Below are 23,893 nucleotides of genomic sequence, written 5' to 3'. Positions count from 1 at the left end.
ATAATAATAATGCGTATACTGTAATAAATCAATGTACGTTAACCTTTTAAAAATGTATTTGAGTAAAAAAAAAGTTAAAAATATTTCTTGTGTTTTAAAAAATCTGACATTTTTTGACTGTCTGTGTCTGTTTCTAAGTGTGTATGTGTCTCAGTGTGCATGTCTTAAGTGTCTGTCAGTGTGTGTTTGTGTCTCTATGTGTGTGTGTCAGTGTGCGTATCTCTGTTTAAGTGTGTGTTAGCGTCTGTGTGTATGTCTTAGTGTCTGTCTCAGCGAGTGTGTGTGTCGGAGTATGTACGTGTCTCTGTGTGTATATGTCAATAGGTGTCTGTCTCAAGTGTGTACATGCCATAATGTATACAGTGCTATGGCAGGTGAATCAGTCCCATGGGGTTCACCTTATTGGCAGTGCTATGGCAGGTGAATCAGTCCCATGGGGTTCACCTTATTGGCAGTGCTATGGCAGGTGAATCAGTCCCATGGGGTTCACCTTATTGGCAGTGCTATGGCAGGTGAATCCATTGCCAGCAAAACAAAACTTGATCCAAGCTGGCTCTTACTTCTATAAAGGCTGCTGTAACACAGGCTGACCTAGCCTGTGCTGCACGTGTCTATGGCAAACGAACTGAAGAGCAACTCCTGAACTCAGAGGCAAAGCAGCACAGACATCAACAGAACAGCATCAGAAGGTAAGAAGGGGGCGTGTTGCATCCATGTTTAATGTGAGCGCCACCTTTATCATATCAATGCTAAACAACAGTTATTTAACATGGAGAAGCACTTATCCGATCGTCGTGAAATCTGGGAATAACATTTAACACGAGTTGTTGAGAATATCAGATTCTGTCTGTCTACGTCTGTAAGTCTGTCTGTCGCACTTTCACATCTTGAGAACACAAGAAGTTATTCCACACACTAAATCATTTTAATAGACTTTACCAGGACACCTCATTCTCTTACCTAACGAAGGTCTTCAACACCTCTTATCCAATTCCCATTAAACTCTTCATTGGCATGTCTTATTCTGCAGGGCTCTGTACATGCTGTTGATACACGTCACGCGCAGTGACTTTTCCCTCACACTGAGAGCTCTGATTGGATGTGCAGCCGTGGTGTGAGTGAGGGATGTTACTGACAGGCTGGTTGTTTTGTTTTTAACTAGGATAGTGTGTGTTGCAGAAATATGCATCGCTTTAAAGGTCTGGCATGTTCTGAACCCCTCTCTGAATACATTCCAGGCACATTTCGATACTGAAAATTAGGTGAAAGTTGAAACTTGCAGCTAGTGGAATTCAAAGACTGTGCGGGAGGTAATGTTTATCAGAGTCCTGACATCTGTCTAATGAGAAACAGATGCTGAGCCTGCCCTCCCTCTCAATTGCATTCAATTTAGTGCCAATAATGGTCTTATGACAAGCCACAAAAGCATTGCCAAGCTAAGGTAGCAAATGTGCAGATATATTGACCATTTCTGTCTATATGAAAACTCCCAGTTAGACCGGGACATGGTTCTGACATCTGTCCTTTCACCTTACTTTTTTTTCAAATGTTTCTTCATCCTCTTATCAAGAAACCTTCTCTTTCTTGAACTCGAGAGAATAATAATCTTGCTTATCCCCTCGTACCCTCGGTTTTGAATCTGTCTCTCCTCAACTTCCCCCTTCTCTCTCCCCATCCTTGCCTCACCTCTCCCCTGCTCTCTCTACCCCTCCTTGCCTCGACCTCTCCCCTGCTCTCTCTACCCCTCCTTGCCTCTCCTCTCCCCCTCCTTGCCTCACCTCTCCCCTGCTCTCCCCCCTCCTTGCCTCTCCTCTCTCCCCCCTCCTTTCCTCTCCTCTCCCCTGCTCTCTCCCCTCCTCTCCCCCTCCTCGCCTCTCCTCTGCTCTGTCCCCCTCCTTGCCTCACCTCTCCCCTGCTCTCTCCCCTCCTCTCCCCCTCCTCGCCTCTCCCCTGCTCTGTCCCCCTCCTTGCCTCACCTCTCCCCTGCTCTCTCCCCTCCTCTCCCCCTCCTCGCCTCTCCCCTGCTCTGTCCCCCTCCTCGCCTCTCCCCTGCGCTCTCTCCCTCACTCACTGTATCTGTATTATTCTGTGTTAGGTTTGTGAAGCAGACTGACACTGTGAAGATGGCACACAGGTTAAACTTGACCATTCTTATTTTTTTGGGAACAAACATTTTACAACCTGAAGGTAAGAACAGAAGAATTGTATACTAAATCTATCTATCTATCTATCTACCTATCTATCTATCTATCTATCTATCTATCTATCTATCTATCTATCTATCTATCTATCCATCTACCTGTTGTCTGACACAGTGAGTGCTGGGTGTGGATGGGAAAGAGACGGGTGTGTGTGTGAGCGCTGCTGAAAGGTGTGTTGCTTTTTTAAAAATGGTTTTTGTTTGCTCATGGCTTTGTTATTTTTGTGTTAACATCAGAGCTGTCGTTTGTAAGCAGTATCAGCCAGCACGGCTGGGTGGAGAGGCAGGGCTCCTCCAGACTTTTCTTGAAGTCGGAGTTGTGGCTGGTCATGAGAACATGAAATCGCATCTAGAATGAGTGGCTCGCTGTTTTCTTAAGCACTGCAGATTTAGTATCTACGGGTCAATTGCAACGAACTGAAAGGAGAGTCCTAACTGGGGATGATCCCGTGGTTATACGGAGGACGGGACTAAACTAGTAAGCAAATTAATACCAATTGCAACAAACTAAGCAGCTCCAGATAATCCCTAGCTGCGTATTAAAATGTGTTTCAATTGCAACGAACCCAAAGTAACTGCTGTTGCCCTCAGAGCAGGGCATATTTCAAGTTAGCTATAACATTTAATAACTTGAACTGCAACTGTTTAAGAGCTGAAAACAAGTAAACAGGTCTAATTAAGCACATTATCAGTTCAATTAAGGGTCTAGTTAAGTAACGGAGAGCTCGTTTGGAATGAAATCCAGCAGTCCCCAGGACGGAGTTTGAGAAGCCCTGGTCTAGAGAAAGGCTTCCCGATCCTGGTGCTGAGGACCCCTGTGTCTGTTTTCATGCCAACTTAGTTCTCAATTACTTAATTGAACCTTTAATTGTACTATGCATTAGCTTCATTTGACCTTTTTAATTTTTTTCAGCTTTTAGATTGTTGGAGATTTCAAGTTAACTATACCGTTTTATAAGTGACTTGAACTCTGCACTGTTTGAAAATATCAAATTAAAAACATGTTATATGTTTAAACCTGTAACATTATAAATAAACCTAATCTAAACTGTCCTTTATTCATCTGAATACATATTGTGAAAGATGGAAATCACATAGAATATGCACTGAGGGAAAATTTTGGACAGACGTTTTTATCAACCCTTGATAATTTTAGAAATGCATTTATTTTTCTGGGTCTATCAATCAAGAAAGAAGTGCCTGTCTCTTATTATTCCCATTCATAAATACCAGAGCAGGAATCACTTTGAGTAAAACCAGCACAACGCGCACAAGAACATGACTCTGAAATCCTGATTTCTGAACAAAACCGTGCAGCCGTTACCTCTCACGCTGAACTGTAACGCACAGAAGAGAGGAATGCGCGCAACAGAGAGGGAAACGAGAGCCGCGCACAAGTTACTTTTTTCTCCACTACTAGTCTGTACCACTAAATACAACTTGCAAAATCACATTCAGTTGGCTTGCAACATCCCCCACCATCAAAAAAAATAAATAATAGGAGCGCAGCTGCGCCACTTAACCAAAAGAAAACTTATGAAAATTTGAATCAGTCAAAAAACGTTTATGTTTATTATTATTATTATTATTATTATTATTATTATTATTATTATTATTATTATTATTATTGTTTTCCAACAAAACATATTCTAGCGTTATTTTAAAATAGCAGCATATCCAAACATTTTAATAAATCAGTTTACCGGTATGTAACGAGATGTATGAGTCTGATTAATAACTTGATTTAGTTAATATTGAAACACACATCAGAGTACTCAATGTTTTAAATGTCAATAGCTAATTAGTCACAAAAACGTATTCATCAGAGGCATCAATTGAATTTTTAAATGAATGTTATCAAGTACAGGAGTTAGTATGAAAACGTTTCTACAAAAGAACAAACCCATTCCAGCTCCTCAAAGCTGAGCCCGCGGTACAAACCCATTCCAGCTCCTCAAAGCTGAGCCCGCGGTACAAACCCATTCCAGCTCCTCAAAGCTGAGCCCGCGGTACAAACCCATTCCAGCTCCTCAAAGCTGAGCCCACGGTACAAACCCATTCCAGCTCCTCAAAGCTGAGCCCGCGGTACAAACCCATTCCAGCTCCTCAAAGCTGAGCCCGCGGTACAAACCCATTCCAGCTCCTCAAAGCTGAGCCCGCGGTACAAACCCATTCCAGCTCCTCAAAGCTGAGCCCGCGGTACAAACCCATTCCAGCTCCTCAAAGCTGAGCCCGCGGTACAAACCCATTCCAGCTCCTCAAAGCTGAACCCGCGGTACAAACCCATTCCAGCTCCTCAAAGCTGAGCCCGCGGTACAAACCCATTCCAGCTCCTCAAAGCTGAGCCCGCGGTACAAACCCATTCCAGCTCCTCAAAGCTGAGCCCGCGGTACAAACCCATTCCAGCTCCTCAAAGCTGAGCCCGCGGTACAAACCCATTCCAGCTCCTCAAAGCTGAGCCCGCGGTACAAACCCATTCCAGCTCCTCAAAGCTGAACCCGCGGTACAAACCCATTCCAGCTCCTCAAAGCTGAGCCCGCGGTACAAACCCATTCCAGCTCCTCAAAGCTGAGCCCGCGGTACAAACCCATTCCAGCTCCTCAAAGCTGAGCCCGCGGTACAAACCCATTCCAGCTCCTCAAAGCTGAGCCCGCGGTACAAACCCATTCCAGCTCCTCAAAGCTGAGCCCGCGGTACAAACCCATTCCAGCTCCTCAAAGCTGAGCCCGCGGTACAAACCCATTCCAGCTCCTCAAAGCTGAGCCCGCGGTACAAACCCATTCCAGCTCCTCAAAGCTGAGCCCGCGGTACAAACCCATTCCAGCTCCTCAAAGCTGAGCCCGCGGTACAAACCCATTCCAGCTCCTCAAAGCTGAGCCCACGGTACAAACCCATTCCAGCTCCTCAAAGCTGAGCCCGCGGTACAAACCCATTCCAGCTCCTCAAAGCTGAGCCCACGGTACAAACCCATTCCAGCTCCTCAAAGCTGAGCCCACGGTACAAACCCATTCCAGCTCCTCAAAGCTGAGCCCGCGGTACAAACCCATTCCAGCTCCTCAAAGCTGAGCCCGCGGTACAAACCCATTCCAGCTCCTCAAAGCTGAGCCCGCGGTACAAACCCATTCCAGCTCCTCAAAGCTGAGCCCACGGTACAAACCCATTCCAGCTCCTCAAAGCTGAGCCCGCGGTACAAACCCATTCCAGCTCCTCAAAGCTGAGCCCACGGTACAAACCCATTCCAGCTCCTCAAAGCTGAGCCCACGGTACAAACCCATTCCAGCTCCTCAAAGCTGAGCCCACGGTACAAACGCATTCAAACTCCTGCAGCTGCCTGTTGTGTTCTTCATACTGTGCAAAACGTATTCTTTGGAAGCGGACTCGACATATTGTAATTTTATTAATACTGAACACACTGTTTACATCTGAAGCAGAGCGATCACATGACCTTAACATCCCGCCTACATGAAGGCAATCTGTTCGCTCTGATTTGTGAATTTCTGCTTTGATTGACAGCCTCGCTACACTTTATATTTCTACAGTTACAGCGCCTGCTTTTCGCTATTAATAGAAAAAAATCAGTTCTATAAATCAAGGGAAGTAATGTTAAAACTTTACAATGCATTAGTAAGACCTCACCTAGAATATTGTGTTCTGTTCTGGTCACCTCGATACAAAAAGGATATTGCTGCTCTAGAAAGAGTGCAAAGAAGAGCAACCAGAATTATCCCGGGTTTAAAAGGCATGTCGTATGCAGACAGGCTAAAATAATTGAATCTATTCAGTCTTGAACAAAGAAGACTACGCGGTGATTTGATTCAAACATTCAAAATCCTAAAAGTTATAGACAATGTCGACCCAGGGGACTTTTTTGACCTGAAAAAAGAAACAAGGACCAGGGGTCACAAATGGAGATTAGATAAAGGGGCATTCAGAACAGAAAATAGGAGGCACTTTTTTACACAGAGAATTGTGAGGGTCTGGAACCAACTCCCCAATAATGTTGTTGATCTCCCTTTTTGTGGATCGGTATTACGTTTGCAATTTTCCAGTCTGTCGGTACAACCCCTGTGTCAAGAGACTGTTGCATGATCTTGGTTAGCGGTTTGTAAATAACTTCTTTCATTTCTTTGAGTACTATTGGGAGGATCTCATCTGGCCCAGGGGATTTGTTTATTTTAAGAGCTCCTAGTCCCGTTCACACTTCTGCCTCTGTTATGCTAAAGTTATTTAAAATTGGATAGGAACAGGTCGACATGTGGGGCATGTTGTCCGTGTCCTCCTTTGTAAATATCTGTGAAAAGTAATCATTTAATATATTTGCGATTTTGCCATTTCTATCTCTTAGACATTTAACCTCCTCTTTAAATGTTCTTTGAAACAATGTTCTTTGAATCCTCTTTGAAACAAGGATTATCTTACCCAGATCTGTGATATAGTCAAGTTACTTTCAAAACTTAATTTACCATTTCGAGGGCATGACAAGGGAAAAGAATCTAAACTGAAAGGTCATTTCCTTGAATTTTGTGATTTCTTTTCAAAGTATGATGAATCATTCAGGAAAATGCAGGAAGGTTATTTAATCACACAAGCCCTGAATTTCAAAACAAAGTGCTGCAGATTTGCCCCAACTTGGTTCGCAAAGAAATTGTAGAAACAGTGAGTGAAGTTATTATTATTATTTATTTCTTAGCAGACGCCCTTATCCAGGGCGACTTACAATCGTAAGCAAAAACATTTCAAGCGTTACAATACAAGTAATACAATAAGAGCAAGAGCAAGTTGGGTTCTTTAGTGTAATTGCAGATGAGGCCTGGTCATTTAAAACAGAGCATCTCTTTGTATCAGATATGCAGAAATTAAAGAAAGGTTTTTGTGTTTCATCAATTGCTCATCTTCCCGAAATGCAAACAGCATTTATACTGCCATAAAGAAAGGTTTAGAGACAACCGGAATGCAGAATCTGCAAATAGCTACACAGTCTTATGATGGCGCATCAGTGATGTCAGGACACCTTAATGGAGTTCAGGAGCGACTGAAAGAAGACCATCCATTAGCAATGTATTTACATTGTATGGCACATAAACTCAACCTTGTGCTTGTAGAATTCTGTAAAGTAACTCATTCTGCTGTCTGGTTTTTTAATGTAATTGATAAATTGTATTCTGTTTTTGCTGAGCCAACCAATCACCAAATGTTTCTCGACATGCAGAAAGTTTGGGGTCTAAATCATCTAGAGATTGTGCAGCCTAGCGAGACACGTTGGGCATGCAAGTGGAAAAGTGTGTTTTCTGCAAAAATGCAATACAGCGCCATCATGCTGTGTCTTAAACAACTCGATGAACAAGGAGAAAGATGGTCTGTGGAATCAAGTGGTCTGTATCAACATATGAGTAGAGTGCAGTTCATTGCATGCTTATTTATCGTCCAAGATATACTTAAAGTTGTTCCCGTATCTCACAAAGGACTTCAAGGCGTGGATATTACACTTGCAAAAGCTTCCTGCATAACAGTGAAGACAAAGGTGTACTTTGTGAAATGCAGACGTGAAGATGGCTGGAATGAGATGTGGAAATTAATAACAGCATTCTGCCAGGAGCATAACTCTGCAGTGCCAGACGAAGACACACAAACACCAAGAAGAAGAAGAGTTGTCAAAACCCCAGCTACTCTCAAAGATTACATTGTTCCAATAACTTTGTGTCAAAGAGAGGGTGTAGAAGAGGCAGCAAGTACACCTGAAACATCTGAGGTTGTAGCACCTGAAAAAACCTGTTGGCATCATCAGCTATATCTGCCTGTGTTGGATGCCATAACTAGAGAATTAGAAAGGCGGTTCTCAAAAGAATCAATGGTAATTTCAAGAGCCTGTGATTCAGTGTTACAGTGCGACAAAAAAGACATTGAGGCGCTCTTGCAGCAGTTTGCAGGCTCACTCAACATTAATCCACATCTTGCAACTGCAGAAATGGAAATCTTAGCCACTACTGAATCTCCTCTTACATTTCCAAAGCTTCGAGAAGAAGTGAAATCCTTTACCCGAACTACTAGAAACTCGTTCAATTGGCTCTGACTTTGCCTGTCGGGACAACCACGTCTGAAAGAAGCTTTTCGGCGATGAGACGAATCAGAAACTGACTGCGTTCAACAATGGGAGACGAAAGACTTTCTTCACTGGCTCTTCTTCACATTGAAGCTGATTTGACTGCAAAGCTGAGCCCAGAGAACATTGTGGATGTTTATGCGAACCGAAAGGAGATACGATTGCATCTGCATTAAAGTATTTATTTATTAAGAGAATGTAATTGTTAGTACAGTTACATGCTTTTGGTTTATATTAATTTGCTGATTTGTTAACGTAATGACTGTTTTTCGTGTTCTGAGCAAAAATCAAAAATGGCCAGGAAGGATGAGAACAGTCACAAAAACCCAATTCCGACAGTATGAGGAATGTTATGCAAATGATAGGGTAGCTGATCAAAAGGTTTGATGTGAGCAGATTGAGTATTTTCCGTCTAAAGTGGTTCCACATGTTTCAAAGTGTTCTAACGGAGATGGGAAGGGATCCCAATTCAATCAGGCTCCGTGCTAAAATGAAAAGGGACTGCTGTGGGTGGAGTGACCCTTTGCCTGTACTAATGGTGATGGAGCCCAGTGTGCTGATCGCTGCTCTTAGAGGACGAAATGGATTATTTAGCCCCCCCCCCCCCCCCCCCAGTATGGAATTGTAGACGACACCCAAGCTATACTCCACCGGTGTATCCTCAAAGAGTCACCTGTTTGGACCTTACAGAAGAGAAAGTGCTACCAAGATATAGAATGGATAAAGATATGATATTGTATTTATGTGATGAACTTAAAGAGGATTTAGGTCATGCATTGCCAGTATCACTCACAGCCTTGTCCTTCTTTGCCACCAGTTGTTTATATCAGATCCTATTATACACTCAAGTGTTGTTCATTTTCATAAAGTGCAACTGGGTTCATGAAACTATAATTTAATGAATACAGAACATACATTTACAACATTGTATTAAAATAAGAGCTCTCTGACTTCACTTTCTTTCTCTCTGTCCTGATGTACTTGCTTTATTATGTTCTATTAAATGTATCGTCTCCATTTTCTCCGTATCTCCTGTAACACACGACTGTTTTGTTTTTCGCAGTCTTTATTACCTTTCAGTCACACCTGTCCAATGATACAAATCATAAAATGATGTAAAAACTGCCATTTGCATCATTAACATATAGGTTTCTCATTTAAATACTAAATTCTAGTTATTCTGCCACCTTTATGTAAATTGCACATATTCCACTTGTTGGAAAACAGCAAAAAAGTGTTTCATTTTATGATGAAAGCAAAGTTTGTGAGTAAAAACAGACGGAGACAGTGAGTTTCAGACTGTCAGAAGACACTTTTGATATTCAGTGCCACAGTGTCCAACAATCTTGTTCAGTTTGACTCTGTAATATAATCCCTTCTTTTTGGTGTATGTGTTAGTTTATTGTCCATCTGCTGCTTTAATGAAACTAAACTCTGGAAGAATGCAGTAAACTATCATAGACACCAAGAAGAAGGAATTCAAGTTTCAAACTGAACAGGATTGTGAGGCACTGTCTGTCTGTCTGTCATAAAATGGTATAGTGATACCTGAAAACTCAGAGCCGTGGTAAACGAATGCCCTTTGCCAAGCTGTCCTGGCACCTAGAATCATGCAAACGGACACCTCATGTGCGGGGCCCCGCCACAAAACATTTAAAGTTCCTTACCCCCACAGAACCGGAGATACGCCCTGTCAAAAATGCCCAAAACGACTCTCGATCTCTAGGACCCCGGGGCCTAGAACCCCTCTTCAGCTTCTCAGGGTCATGTCTGGGGCCCCTCTTTCAAAGGGATCCAACCCTTTTCAAATTGCACATTCTGAACAAATTTTCACACTTTCACATTTTCAAGTGTATCAGTGAACTTAGATTTCCAATAGCTTTTCAGCTCAAAAAAAGTAAAAATTGGGGCCCTTCCCAGCTGGGATCAACCTGGGGCGTGAGGGGGACCCCCATACCAATTTTCAAGTCTCGGGGGCCCCCTGTGGCATGCGCCCTCGAGAGCGTTCTTTTTTGTTATCTAAAGAGACCTCCCTCTCATATCGCTGAAACGTCATATTTAAATGAACAATTAAACATAAAAGGGGTTATTTTATAACTTACCACATATAAAGCACTACTTCAAAAAATGAAAAACTATAATAAATTAAACATTTCAAAAGAAACTAGTGTGTAAACAGGTGTAAACAGGTATATGTATATACAAAACTGTAAAAACAAAAGTCATTTTTAATTTAAAATGAAAGTAACATATATTTTGTCTTGCGTGTGTCTTTCAGTGCAGCATATAATCCAGGCTGAGCTGCTTGCACAGAGATGTTGTGGTAAATAAGAGGTCTATTGTTATTTACATTGCAGTCATGATCTAAATGTTGGAATCCAGTCTTATGTTGATGCCTATGGTAATTCCAACTGCAGGGTCTCATTCTATAATTATTTTGCCACAAAAATATAATGTAATTGTACAGGGTGCAGCCTGTCTCTCTGTGAACACCATTCAATGTGTTGATGATCACCTACGGACCCCATGTGTGACTCATGGGGGACCACATAGACTATTCAAATGAGTCTGATGTGTCTTGATTACACCTATGGAATGCACTGATTACAGTCAAATTGGGTGGTCTGTCTGTCTGTCTGTCTGTCTGTCTGTCTGTCTGTCTGTCTGTTGCTTTAATGAAACTTAATACTGGAAGACTAGTAAACTCACACAGACACCAAGAAGAAGGAATTATATAACTTATACATAGAAAAATAACATAATTCTGGTTCCCTTAGAAGCGGTTAGATAAATGTAATTTATATATTGTAGAGTTGCTTTTATATATTTCATTCTCTCTCTTCCAACTCTGAATGTTTTGTGTTTTTATCCCCTGCTTCAGCCCAGGAGGCGGAGTCTTGTCCTGAGAGGGCTGGGCCTTCAGAAAGGGGGCGTGGCTGCCTGAAGGCCTGTCTCCAGGACCAGGACTGTCCAATCAGGAGGAAGTGTCTCTGTGATGGAGAGTGTGGGTGGAGCTGTGTGTCACCAGGTGGGAGAAACACTGAAGGATAACTACAGCTCCCAGCATGCCTCTGCTCTGGCACGAACAGTGAGGGGTGATGGGAGCTGTTGTTCTTTTTATACAGTGAAATCTGGTAGCCTTCAGGCTTCATTATCCCAGCGGTGGATACTTCGTGGGTATTTCCAATAGCCTAAGTAATACCTCAATACTAAAAAAAAAAAGCTTCTACTTACATGGAGCTGTTCTCAAGCAGCTTCTTGAAGGATCAAGCAGCTTCTTGAAGGATCCCAGGGTGTCAGCTTCAACAACATTACTGGGGAGTTGGTTCTCTGATACCGGTGTGATTCAGGTGCACGCTGTCGTACAGGTGGTTCTCGGTTACAATGCTGTGGAAAATGCGTGGGTGACTCCGGTGTTAATCAGCTGATGACTTGTGTCTGGGAAGCAGGGTCAACAATTTTTGGGTTGCCATCTCTGAGCATCTCTTATTTTGTGGGGATCTCCAGTGCATCTCCCCAGTAACGTTGTTGAAGCTGACACCCTGGGATCCTTCAAGAAGCTGCTTGATGAGATTCTGGGATCAATAAGCTACTAACAACCAAACAAGCAAGATGGGCTGAATGGCCTCCTCTCGTTTGTAAACTTTCTTATATTCTTATGTTCTTATGTTCTTATGTTCTTATGTTCTTATGGGTCGTGGTAGGGAATCATATTTGTATCATATTTGTATTGGGGAAAATATGTGTTTTTGCTGATATATTTTCCAATTGAGTCTATTAATATAACTACATTAACATAGGTATTAATATATCTATTTATATAGCTACTCTCTCTCTCCTTCCTCTCTCCTCTTTCTCTCATATCTCCCCTTTCCCCTCTTTCTTCCTCTCTCTCTCCTCTCGTCTGCTCTCCTCTCTCCCCTCACTCTCTCTCCACTCTCCGCTCTCTTTAGCTCGCTCCTGCCCTTGGCCCCTCTCTTCCCCTCAGTCTGTCTCTCTCCTCCTCTCCCCCTCTCCCTCTTTCTCTGCTCTCATTGAGGTGAGCTGTCAGGAAGGATTCATGATGGCTGACGGGCGCCAGGTTGTGATTCGCCGTTGCCAAGGGGACCGACACTGGAGTGGGGAGGAGCCTTTCTGTGTTTCTGTGTGTAAGTCTCAATACCTGTCTAGATCTGTGTGTCCTGTCTATATTCTGTAGTAAACGTTTTAAAATCTTACAAATATTGTAGCTAACAATCTGACCTGTCCTGCATTTCCATTCGCTTCACAGCTCTCAAATGTGCAGTTCTGAAAGATGCAGAGCAAACACGGATTTTCATTTTAAGACAGACATCTGGTACAACTCTAAACTCTTAGTTTGCTTGCCTTGCCATCCAGGAAGTCTGTTGACTACTTTACTTCCCAGGTCACCTGAACAGTGTCAGTGTCTGAAAGCGTGTCAGTCAGCAGGGGAAGCAGCAGCTGATTGGTTAATGAAAGAAGCCGCTGAAGGGGTGTAATTTCACCCTCCAGGTGACCAAGGAAGTGCAGCGTGATCTGAAAGCATTGCTTGTGCAAACAGAGATTTCTTTACCCTGGTGTAGCAGCAGATGATAAGTGGCTCCCTGGTGTGAGTGCTATTATGGATTCCCAGAAGGATTTGCTCAGTGCAACAATTAGTCAGTTTCATACTAATGCTTTATTGGTGTAGCAGTCTCCTCTAAACAAGCCTTTTTTATACCTGTGGTGACATCATTCTTCAACGACTCTTTCTTTTCTAAACTGTTCTTCATGACAACTTGGTATCCTCCTATACCATTGATCTCTTGGTCACTTCTAATTTCCTAAGATAATGCACTCACAATCCATGCATCTAACACACACACACACTGCTATAAGATCTATAACTAAAAAGAGATTACAAGACATATAAATTGGTACAGAAGAGTACAAACACTGACAACCTCCATGTATCAGACCCAAATAAGGAATGTGTGTCCTTATCAGTAACTTGCCACAAGCTCGCATTCACATTGAGTAATAGGAAACACACAGACAAAGCAGAGCAACATTAAAAAACTCTTCATCTTGTAACAGATATAACATGGAATGTATGTTTGATGTAAAAGCTTTAAAATTGCTCATTTGAGAGCTGTGATGAATCTCGTTTGAGAGCTGTGTGATGAATCTCGTTTGAGAGCTGTGATGAATCTCGTTTGAGAGCTGTGATGAATCTCGTTTGAGAGCTTTGATGAATCTTGTTTGAGAGCTGTGATGAATCTTGTTTGAGAGCTGTGATGAATCTTGTTTGAGAGCTGTGATGAATCTCGTTTGAGAGCTGTGTAATGAATCTCGTTTGAGAGCTGTGTGATGAATCTCGTTTGAGAGCTGTGATGAATCTCGTTTGAGAGCTGTGTGATGAATCTTGTTTGAGAGCTGTGATGAATCTCGTTTGAGAGCTGTGTAATGAATCTCGTTTGAGAGCTGTGTGATGAATCTCGTTTGAGAGCTGTGATGAATCTCGTTTGAGAGCTTTGATGAATCTTGTTTGAGAGCTGTGATGAATCTCGTTTGAGAGCTGTGTGATGAATCTCGTTTGAGAGCTGTGATGAATCTCGTTTGAGAGCTGTGATGAATCTCGTTTGAGAGCTGTGTAATGAATCTCGTTTGAGAGCTGTGTGATGAATCTCGTTTGAGAGCTGTGATGAATCTCGTTTGAGAGCTGTGTGATGAATCTCGTTTGAGAGCTTTGATGAATCTTGTTTGAGAGCTGTGATGAATCTTGTTTGAGAGATGTGTAATGAATCTCGTTTGAGAGCTGTGATGAATATTGTTTGAGAGATGTAATGAATCTTGTTTGAGAGCTGTGTGATGAATCTTGTTTGAGAGATGTGTGATGAATCTCGTTTGAGAGCTGTGTAATGAATCTCGTTTGAGAGCTGTAATGAATCTCGTTTGAGAGCTGTGTGATGAATCTCGTTTGAGAGCTGTGATGAATCTCGTTTGAGAGCTGTGTAGTGAATCTTGTTTGAGAGCTGTGATGAATCTCGTTTGAGAGCTGTGTAATGAATCTCGTTTGAGAGATGTGTAGTGAATCTCGTTTGAGAGCTGTGTAATGAATCTCGTTTGAGAGCTGTAATGAATCTCGTTTGAGAGCTGTGTGATGAATCTCGTTTGAGAGCTGTGATGAATCTCGTTTGAGAGCTGTGATGAATCTCGTTTGAGAGCTGTGTAATGAATCTCGTTTGAGAGCTGTGATGAATCTCGTTTGAGAGATGTGTGATGAATCTCGTTTGAGAGCTGTAATGAATCTCGTTTGAGAGATGTGTGATGAATCTCGTTTGAGAGCTGTGTGATGAATCTCGTTTGAGAGCTGTGATGAATCTCGTTTGAGAGCTGTGTAATGAATCTCGTTTGAGAGCTGTAATGAATCTCGTTTGAGAGCTGTGTGATGAATCTCGTTTGAGAGCTGTAATGAATCTCGTTTGAGAGATGTGTAATGAATCTCGTTTGAGAGCTGTAATGAATCTCGTTTGAGAGATGTGTGATGAATCTCGTTTGAGAGCTGTGTGATGAATCTCGTTTGAGAGCTGTGTGATGAATCTCGTTTGAGAGATGTGTAATGAATCTCGTTTGAGAGATGTGTAGTGAATCTCGTTTGAGAGCTGTGATGAATCTCGTTTGAGAGATGTGTGATGAATCTCGTTTGAGAGCTGTGATGAATCTCGTTTGAGAGCTGTGTGATGAATCTCGTTTGAGAGATGTGTAATGAATCTCGTTTGAGAGATGTGTAATGAATCTCGTTTGAGAGATGTGTAGTGAATCTCGTTTGAGAGCTGTGTGATGAATCTTGTTTGAGAGATGTGTGATGAATCTCGTTTGAGAGCTGTGATGAATCTTGTTTGAGAGATGTGTAGTGAATCTCGTTTGAGAGCTGTGTGATGAATCTCGTTTGAGAGCTGTGTGATGAATCTCGTTTGAGAGATGTGTAATGAATCTCGTTTGAGAGATGTGTAGTGAATCTCGTTTGAGAGCTGTGTGATGAATCTCGTTTGAGAGATGTGTAATGAATCTCGTTTGAGAGCTGTGTGATGAATCTTGTTTGAGAGATGTGTGATGAATCTCGTTTGAGAGCTGTGATGAATCTTGTTTGAGAGATGTGTAGTGAATCTCGTTTGAGAGCTGTGTGATGAATCTCGTTTGAGAGATGTGTAGTGAATCTCGTTTGAGAGATGTGTAATGAATCTCGTTTGAGAGATGTGTAGTGAATCTCGTTTGAGAGCTGTGTAATGAATCTCGTTTGAGAGCTGTGTAATGAATCTCGTTTGAGAGCTGTGATGAATCTCGTTTGAGAGCTGTAATGAATCTCGTTTGAGAGCTGTGATGAATCTCGTTTGAGAGCTGTGATGAATCTCGTTTGAGAGATGTGTAATGAATCTCGTTTGAGAGCTGTGTAATGAATCTCGTTTGAGAGCTGTGATGAATCTCGTTTGAGAGCTGTGTAATGAATCTCGTTTGAGAGCTGTGTAATGAATCTCGTTTGAGAGCTGTGATGAATCTCGTTTGAGAGCTGTAATGAATCTCGTTTGAGAGCTGTGATGAATCTCGTTTGAGAGCTGTGATGAATCTCGTTTGAGAGATGTGTAATGAATCTCGTTTGAGAGCTGTGATGAATCTTGTTTGAGAGCTGTGTAGTGAATCTTGTTTGAGAGCTGTGTGATGAATCTCGTTTGAGAGCTGTGATGAATCTCGTTTGAGAGCTGTGATGAATCTCGTTTGAGAGCTGTAATGAATCTTGTTTGAGAGCTGTGTAGTGAATCTTGTTTGAGAGCTGTGTGATGAATCTCGTTTGAGAGATGTGTAATGAATCTCGTTTGAGAGCTGTGTAATGAATCTCGTTTGAGAGCTGTGATGAATCTTGTTTGAGAGCTGTGTGATGAATCTCGTTTGAGAGATGTGTAGTGAATCTCGTTTGAGAGATGTGTAATGAATCTCGTTTGAGAGCTGTGTAATGAATCTCGTTTGAGAGCTGTGTGATGAATCTCGTTTGAGAGATGTGTAATGAATCTCGTTTGAGAGCTGTAATGAATCTCGTTTGAGAGCTGTGATGAATCTTGTTTGAGAGCTGTGATGAATCTCGTTTGAGAGCTGTAATGAATCTCGTTTGAGAGATGTGTAATGAATCTTGTTTGAGAGCTGTAATGAATCTCGTTTGAGAGCTGTGTAATGAATCTTGTTTGAGAGCTGTGTGATGAATCTCGTTTGAGAATCACGTTTTGCTTCAGTTTTTTTTTCTTTTCTTTAGCTGAACCGACAGAGACCCCTCTCACTTGCCCCGCCCCGGGGCAGATAGAGAACGGTTTCAACAGCGGGGGCAGATTCACAGTTGGAGCAACTATTAACTACACCTGCAACCCGGGGTGAGAGCAACATCACAGTGTACCACAATGTGTTAACATTACCACTGCCCCCCAAAGGAGTGCGAATCATCTGTGAAATCCATGATCTCACCTCGTATTAGCCTTTAATACATTATCACCCTTTAATTAGGACTGCGAACCAAACCGTCTGTCTGTCTGTCTGCATTGCCACTGTCTGTCTGTCTGTCGGAGATCCATTTTTTTTTCAGATTTCAAATCCTCAGTGATCTTTTTTCTGGTTGCTGATTTCCCTGATTTCTCTGACTTTTCTCCTCAGTTTTGAGCTGCTTGGCGTCTCTGAGAATTACTGCCAAGAAAACCAAACATGGAAACATCCAGAGCCAACATGCAGACGTGAGTCAAGTCTGTCTGTGTGTGTGTGTGTGTGTGTGTGTGTCAGTGTGACTGTGTCAGTGTGTGTTCGTCTGTTTGTGTGCGTGTGTCTCTGTGTGTCTGTGTGTGTCTGGGTGTATATCTCAGTGTGTGTGTATCTGTGTGTCAGTGTGTGTGTGTGTGTGTGTGCGTGTGTGTGTCAGTGTGTCTATGTTAGTGTATGTGTCTATGTGTCAGTGTGTGTGTGTGCGCATGTGTCAGTGTGTCTATGTTAGTGTGTGTGTGTGTCAGTGTGTCTATGTGTCAGTGTGTGTGTGTGTCTCCTCTCACTCCTCTCTCCCATGTTTATCTCTCTTTGTCTCTCTCTCTGTATCCCAGTGGTGCACTGCTCCCCCCCTCTCAAGCTCTCCCATGGTTACCTGGTTGTGGTGCAGTGGTGCACTGCTCCCCCCTCTCGAGCTCTCCCATGTTTATCTCTCTCTGTCTCTCTCTCTGTATCCCAGTGGTGCACTGCTCCCCCCTCTCGAGCTCTCCCATGTTTATCTCTCTCTGTCTCTCTCTCTGTATCCCAGTGGTGCACTGCTCCCCCCTCTCGAGCTCTCCCATGTTTATCTCTCTCTGTCTCTCTCTGAATCCCAGTGGTGCTCTGCTCCCCCCCTCTCGAGCTCTCCCATGTTTATCTCTCTCTGTCTCTCTCTCTGTATCCCAGTGGTGCACTGCTCCCCCCCTCTCGAGCTCTCCCATGGTTACCTGGTTGTGGTGCAGTGGTGCACTGCCCCCCCCTCTCGAGCTCTCCCATGTTTATCTCTCTCTGTCTCTCTCTCTGTATCCCAGTGGTGCACTGCTCCCCCCCTCTCGAGCTCTCCCATGTTTATCTCTCTCTGTCTCTCTCTCTGTATCCCAGTGGTGCTCTGCTCCCCCCTCTCGAGCTCTCCCATGTTTATCTCTCTCTGTCTCTCTCTCTGTATCCCAGTGGTGCACTGCCCCCCCCTCTCAAGCTCTCCCATGTTTATCTCTCTCTGTCTCTCTCTCTGTATCCCAGTGGTGCACTGCTCCCCCCCTCTCGAGCTCTCCCATGTTTATCTCTCTCTGTCTCTCTCTCTGTATCCCAGTGGTGCTCTGCTCCCCCCCTCTCGAGCTCTCCCATGTTTATCTCTCTCTGTCTCTCTCTGTATCCCAGTGGTGCTCTGCTCCCCCCTCTCGAGCTCTCCCATGTTTATCTCTCTCTGTCTCACTCTCTGTATCCCAGTGGTGCTCTGCTCCCCCCTCTCAAGCTCTCCCATGTTTATCTCTCTCTGTCTCTCTCTCTGTATCCCAGTGGTGCACTGCTCCCCCCTCTCGAGCTCTCCCATGTTCATCTCTCTCTGTCTCTCTCTCTGTATCCCAGTGGTGCTCTGCTCCCCCCCTCTCGAGCTCTCCCATGTTTATCTCTCTCTGTCTCTCTCTGTATCCCAGTGGTGCTCTGCTCCCCCCCTCTCGAGCTCTCCCATGTTCATCTCTCTCTGTCTCTCTCTCTGTATCCCAGTGGTGCTCTGCTCCCCCCCTCTCGAGCTCTCCCATGTTTATCTCTCTCTGTCTCTCTCTGTATCCCAGTGGTGCACTGCTCCCCCCTCTCGAGCTCTCCCATGTTTATCTCTCTCCTTCTCTCTCTCTGTATCCCAGTGGTGCTCTGCTCCCCCCTCTCGAGCTCTCCCATGTTTATCTCTCTCTGTCTCTCTCTCTCTGTATCCCAGTGGTGCTCTGCTCCCCCCTCTCGAGCTCTCCTATGTTTATCTCTCTCCTTCTCTCTCTCTGTATCCCAGTGGTGCTCTGCTCCCCCCTCTCGAGCTCTCCCATGTTTATCTCTCTCTGTCTCTCTCTCTGTATCCCAGTGGTGCTCTGCTCCCCCCTCTCGAGCTCTCCCATGTTTATCTCTCTCCTTCTCTCTCTCTGTATCCCAGTGGTGCTCTGCTCCCCCCTCTCGAGCTCTCCCATGTTTATCTCTCTCTGTCTCTCTCTCTGTATCCCAGTGGTGCTCTGCTCCCCCCTCTCGAGCTCTCCCATGTTTATCTCTGTCTCTCTCTCTGTATCCCAGTGGTGCTCTGCTCCCCCCTCTCGAGCTCTCCCATGTTTATCTCTCTCTGTCTCTCTCTGTATCCCAGTGGTGCTCTGCTCCCCCCCTCTCGAGCTCTCCCATGTTCATCTCTCTCTGTCTCTCTCTCTGTATCCCAGTGGTGCTCTGCTCCCCCCCTCTCGAGCTCTCCCATGTTTATCTCTCTCTGTCTCTCTCTGTATCCCAGTGGTGCACTGCTCCCCCCTCTCGAGCTCTCCCATGTTTATCTCTCTCCTTCTCTCTCTCTGTATCCCAGTGGTGCTCTGCTCCCCCCTCTCGAGCTCTCCCATGTTTATCTCTCTCTGTCTCTCTCTCTCTGTATCCCAGTGGTGCTCTGCTCCCCCCTCTCGAGCTCTCCCATGTTTATCTCTCTCCTTCTCTCTCTCTGTATCCCAGTGGTGCTCTGCTCCCCCCTCTCGAGCTCTCCCATGTTTATCTCTCTCTGTCTCTCTCTCTGTATCCCAGTGGTGCTCTGCTCCCCCCTCTCGAGCTCTCCCATGTTTATCTCTCTCCTTCTCTCTCTCTGTATCCCAGTGGTGCTCTGCTCCCCCCTCTCGAGCTCTCCCATGTTTATCTCTCTCCTTCTCTCTCTCTGTATCCCAGTGGTGCTCTGCTCCCCCCTCTCGAGCTCTCCCATGTTTATCTCTCTCTGTCTCTCTCTCTGTATCCCAGTGGTGCTCTGCTCCCCCCTCTCGAGCTCTCCCATGTTTATCTCTCTCCTTCTCTCTCTCTGTATCCCAGTGGTGCTCTGCTCCCCCCTCTCGAGCTCTCCCATGTTTATCTCTCTCCTTCTCTCTCTCTGTATCCCAGTGGTGCTCTGCTCCCCCCTCTCGAGCTCTCCCATGTTTATCTCTCTCTGTCTCTCTCTCTGTATCCCAGTGGTGCTCTGCTCCCCCCTCTCGAGCTCTCCCATGTTTATCTCTCTCCTTCTCTCTCTCTGTATCCCAGTGGTGCTCTGCTCCCCCCTCTCGAGCTCTCCCATGTTTATCTCTCTCTGTCTCTCTCTCTGTATCCCAGTGGTGCTCTGCTCCCCCCTCTCGAGCTCTCCCATGTTTATCTCTGTCTCTCTCTCTGTATCCCAGTGGTGCTCTGCTCCCCCCTCTCGAGCTCTCCCATGTTTATCTCTCTCTGTCTCTCTCTGTATCCCAGTGGTGCTCTGCTCCCCCCTCTCGAGCTCTCCCATGTTTATCTCTGTCTCTCTCTCTGTATCCCAGTGGTGCTCTGCTCCCCCCTCTCGAGCTCTCCCATGTTTATCTCTCTCTGTCTCTCTCTCTGTATCCCAGTGGTGCTCTGCTCCCCCCCTCTCGAGCTCTCCCATGTTTATCTCTCTCTGTCTCTCTCTCTGTATCCCAGTGGTGCACTGCTCCCCCTTCTTGAGCTCTCCCATGTTTATCTCTCTCTGTCTCTCTCTCTGTATCCCAGTGGTGCTCTGCTCCCCCCTCTCGAGCTCTCCCATGTTTATCTCTCTCCTTCTCTCTCTCTGTATCCCAGTGGTGCTCTGCTCCCCCCTCTCGAGCTCTCCCATGTTTATCTCTCTCTGTCTCTCTCTCTGTATCCCAGTGGTGCTCTGCTCCCCCCTCTCGAGCTCTCCCATGTTTATCTCTCTCCTTCTCTCTCTCTGTATCCCAGTGGTGCACTGCTCCCCCCCTCTCGAGCTCTCCCATGTTTATCTCTCTCCTTCTCTCTCTCTGTATCCCAGTGGTGCTCTTCTCCCCCCTCTCGAGCTCTCCCATGTTTATCTCTCTCTGTCTCTCTCTCTGTATCCCAGTGGTGCACTGCCCCCCCCTCTCAAGCTCTCCCATGTTTATCTCTCTCTGTCTCTCTCTCTGTATCCCAGTGGTGCTCTGCTCCCCCCTCTCGAGCTCTCCCATGTTTATCTCTCTCTGTCTCTCTCTCTCTGTATCCCAGTGGTGCTCTGCTCCCCCCCTCTCGAGCTCTCCCATGGTTACCTGGTTGCTGTTCAGAGGAAGCAGTATGAGGCCGGTGAGGTCATCTACTACCTCTGCAGGAAGGGCTTCCTATTGGACGGCTCCAACCGAGTTGTGTGCCAATCAAACGGCACCTGGAGCCCAACCCCCTTCTGCCGAGGTGAATTTTCATAATTTAGTGTTTTTCGTATTTATTTTTACCTGATTGCCTTTCATGAGTTCTACTTTTTTATGCCTTTTAGCTGTTCCTGTTGTTTCTCGTTCATGATTTGTCACTGTTCTTGCATGATGGCATCGATTTTATTTTTAGTTTTAAAAGATTTGTCATGATTTCTGCTGGTCTTGCATGCATTTTTGGCTCTTTTTTCAAGATTTGTATTATTTTCCCCTGATTTCTCCTCTGATTTCCCTTAAAGTGCCCCACAGTAAAAGCACGTGAAACTGTAATAAAGCACAGTGAAAGCATGGTAAAGCATAGGGAAGCATTGTAAAGCACAGAGAGGTCTGGTAAAGCACAGGGAAGCATTGTAAAGCACAGAGAGGTATGGTAAAGTACAGGGAAGCATTGTAAAGCACAGAGAGGTGTGGAAAAGCTTAGGGAAGCATTGTAAAGCACAGAGAGGTGTGGTAAAGCTTAGGGAAGCATTGTAAAGCACAGAGAGGTCTGGTAAAGCATAGGGAAGCATTGTAAAGCACAGAGAGGTGTGGTAAAGCTTAGGGAAGCATTGTAAAGCACAGAGAGGTGTGGTAAAGCTTAGGGAAGCATTGTAAAGCACAGAGAGGTCTGGTAAAGCATAGGGAAGCATTGTAAAGCACAGAGAGGTCTGGTAAAGCATAGGGAAGCATTGTAAAGCACAGAGAGGTGTGGAAAAGCTTAGGGAAGCATTGTAAAGCACAGAGAGGTGTGGTAAAGCATAGGGAAGCATTGTAAAGCACAGAGAGGTGTGGTAAAGCATAGGGAAGCATTGTGAAGCACAGAGAGGTGTGGTAAAACACAGGGAAACATTGTAAAGCACAGAGAGGTCTGGTAAAGCATAGGGAAGCATTGTAAAACACAGAGAGGTGTGGTAAAGCATAGGGAAGCATTGTAAAGCACAGAGAGGTCTGGTAAAGCATAGGGAAGCATTGTAAAGCACAGAGAGGTCTGGTAAAGCATAGGGAAGCATTGTAAAACACAGAGAGGTGTGGTAAAGCATAGGGAAGCATTGTAAAGCACAGAGAGGTCTGGTAAAGCATAGGGAAGCATTGTAAAGCACAGAGAGGTGTGGTAAAGCATAGGGAAGCATTGTAAAGCACAGAGATGTGTGGTAAAGCATAGGGAAGCATTGTAAAGCACAGAGAGGTGTGGTAAAGCATAGGGAAGCATTGTAAAGCACAGAGAGGTCTGGTGAAGCATAGGGAAGCATTGTAAAACACAGAGAGGTGTGGTAAAGCATAGGGAAGCATTGTAAAGCACAGAGAGGTCTGGTAAAGCATAGGGAAGCATTGCAAAACACAGAGTGGGAGAGGGAATGACTGTGAGCATTTACTGTGGTACACATTTTATAAGGGTTGTGTTGATTTCTCCTGCTCTCTCCCCTGATTTCAGCCCGCTGTGCAATCCCGGCTCAGCGCAGCAGGGTCTTGTATAACGGGAAGAAGCTCTGGCCCTACGAGGTGCAGGGGGGGCAGGTACAACACGGGGAGGGCGTGTCCTTCTACTGCCGGGACGAGGCGAGGCGCTGCAGCTACACCATCCAATCAGAATGCTTCGACGGGACCCTGCCACTCCCACCCTGCTATGACGGTACAGCAATAGAAGGAGCCAGCTCACACTGAGAGACATACATTAGTGGTAGATGTGTTAATACCTTTGCATCATGAATACATTGTTATTGTGTTTGGTAGTATTTCTATTGGGATTACTGTGATAAATGTTATGATTTTAATTTATTTTTTTATTGTAATTAATATTATTTTTAGTGCCGCCACTTGTTTTTATATGATCTTTATAATGGTCATTCATTTATTTTATTATTACCATTATTATTGATGATCTGATCTAATTATGTTTGTTTGTTTCTTTCAGAGCCCACCTGGCTGCAGTACAAGCTGTTCACAAACAGAGTGGTGTCTGAAATCAAACACTGTGATGAGGGAAACCAGTGAGAGGGGAGAGGCGGAGAGAGAGGGGGTCACACATACATACACATTATTTTAGTAAGCTCAACCCCAAGTGCTGTGGAGGGAGAGGAGTGAGGCGAGAGAGAGAGGGAGAGGTCAGAGAGGAAGGTCAGATGCAAATAATTGCAATAAGCAAGCTGTACCCCACAAGCGCAGTGTTACCCCGACATGCTCTGGGAGGATGGGCTCTTTTCATTTTATCTCAAAATTGAGTTTCTCTGTTGGACTGCAGAGAGCTGTCTCACACTGAATGGAATATATTAAGACAAACACCAAAAATGTCCATGTATAATCACTTCAATAAAATAAGAACTCAAACATCATTTATTCCTTGTCTGTTATTTATTAATATATGTCTGTTTGTCTTTATATCTGTCTGTTTATCTATCTACCTTCCTGCTTGTCTATCTATCTGTAGGTCTGTCTATCTGTCTGGCTGTCTGGCTGTCTTTCTGTCTATAACTTATTATTTCTGATACAGCACACAGAAGACTCTGGAAGAATGTAGTAAATTAACACAGACACCAAGAAGTAGGAATTATATTGTGTCAAACTAAACAGGATTGTGGGGCTCTCTGTCTGTTTGTCTGTCTGTCTGCAGCTTTAATGAAACTATCTTAAATCAACCTAATGGATGATACCAGAAGAGTACCTTTGGACTGTGGACCATGATGATGG

At 44.5% G+C, this 23,893-nt stretch overlaps 1 protein-coding gene across 2 annotated transcripts; it reads left to right on the top strand.

The window, feature by feature from the left end:
- Positions 1–1,999: 1,999 nt before the first annotated feature.
- LOC117410018 (complement receptor type 2) lies at positions 2,000–23,538 on the top strand. 2 transcript variants are annotated; one of them, XM_059018407.1, is made up of 9 exons: positions 2,000–2,187; positions 10,579–10,623; positions 11,182–11,328; positions 12,254–12,448; positions 16,585–16,699; positions 16,977–17,053; positions 21,033–21,212; positions 22,641–22,838; positions 23,121–23,538. In XM_059018407.1, the coding sequence occupies exons 1-9, from the start codon at positions 2,124–2,126 to the stop codon at positions 23,198–23,200; spliced, it is 1,101 nt and encodes a 366-aa protein (XP_058874390.1). In that variant the 5' UTR covers positions 2,000–2,123; the 3' UTR covers positions 23,201–23,538. The 2 variants fall into 2 exon arrangements, with proteins under 2 accessions (XP_058874390.1, XP_058874391.1); XM_059018408.1 differs by lacking the exon at positions 10,579–10,623 and having other exon boundaries at positions 2,001–2,187.
- Positions 23,539–23,893: the final 355 nt, after the last annotated feature.

Source organism: Acipenser ruthenus, chromosome 59, assembly GCF_902713425.1.
Source record: "Acipenser ruthenus chromosome 59, fAciRut3.2 maternal haplotype, whole genome shotgun sequence".
NCBI classification, from domain to species: domain Eukaryota; kingdom Metazoa; phylum Chordata; class Actinopteri; order Acipenseriformes; family Acipenseridae; genus Acipenser; species Acipenser ruthenus.
The sequence above is the reverse complement of the archived record's forward strand: the minus strand, read 5'-3'. Positions and strand labels throughout refer to the sequence as shown.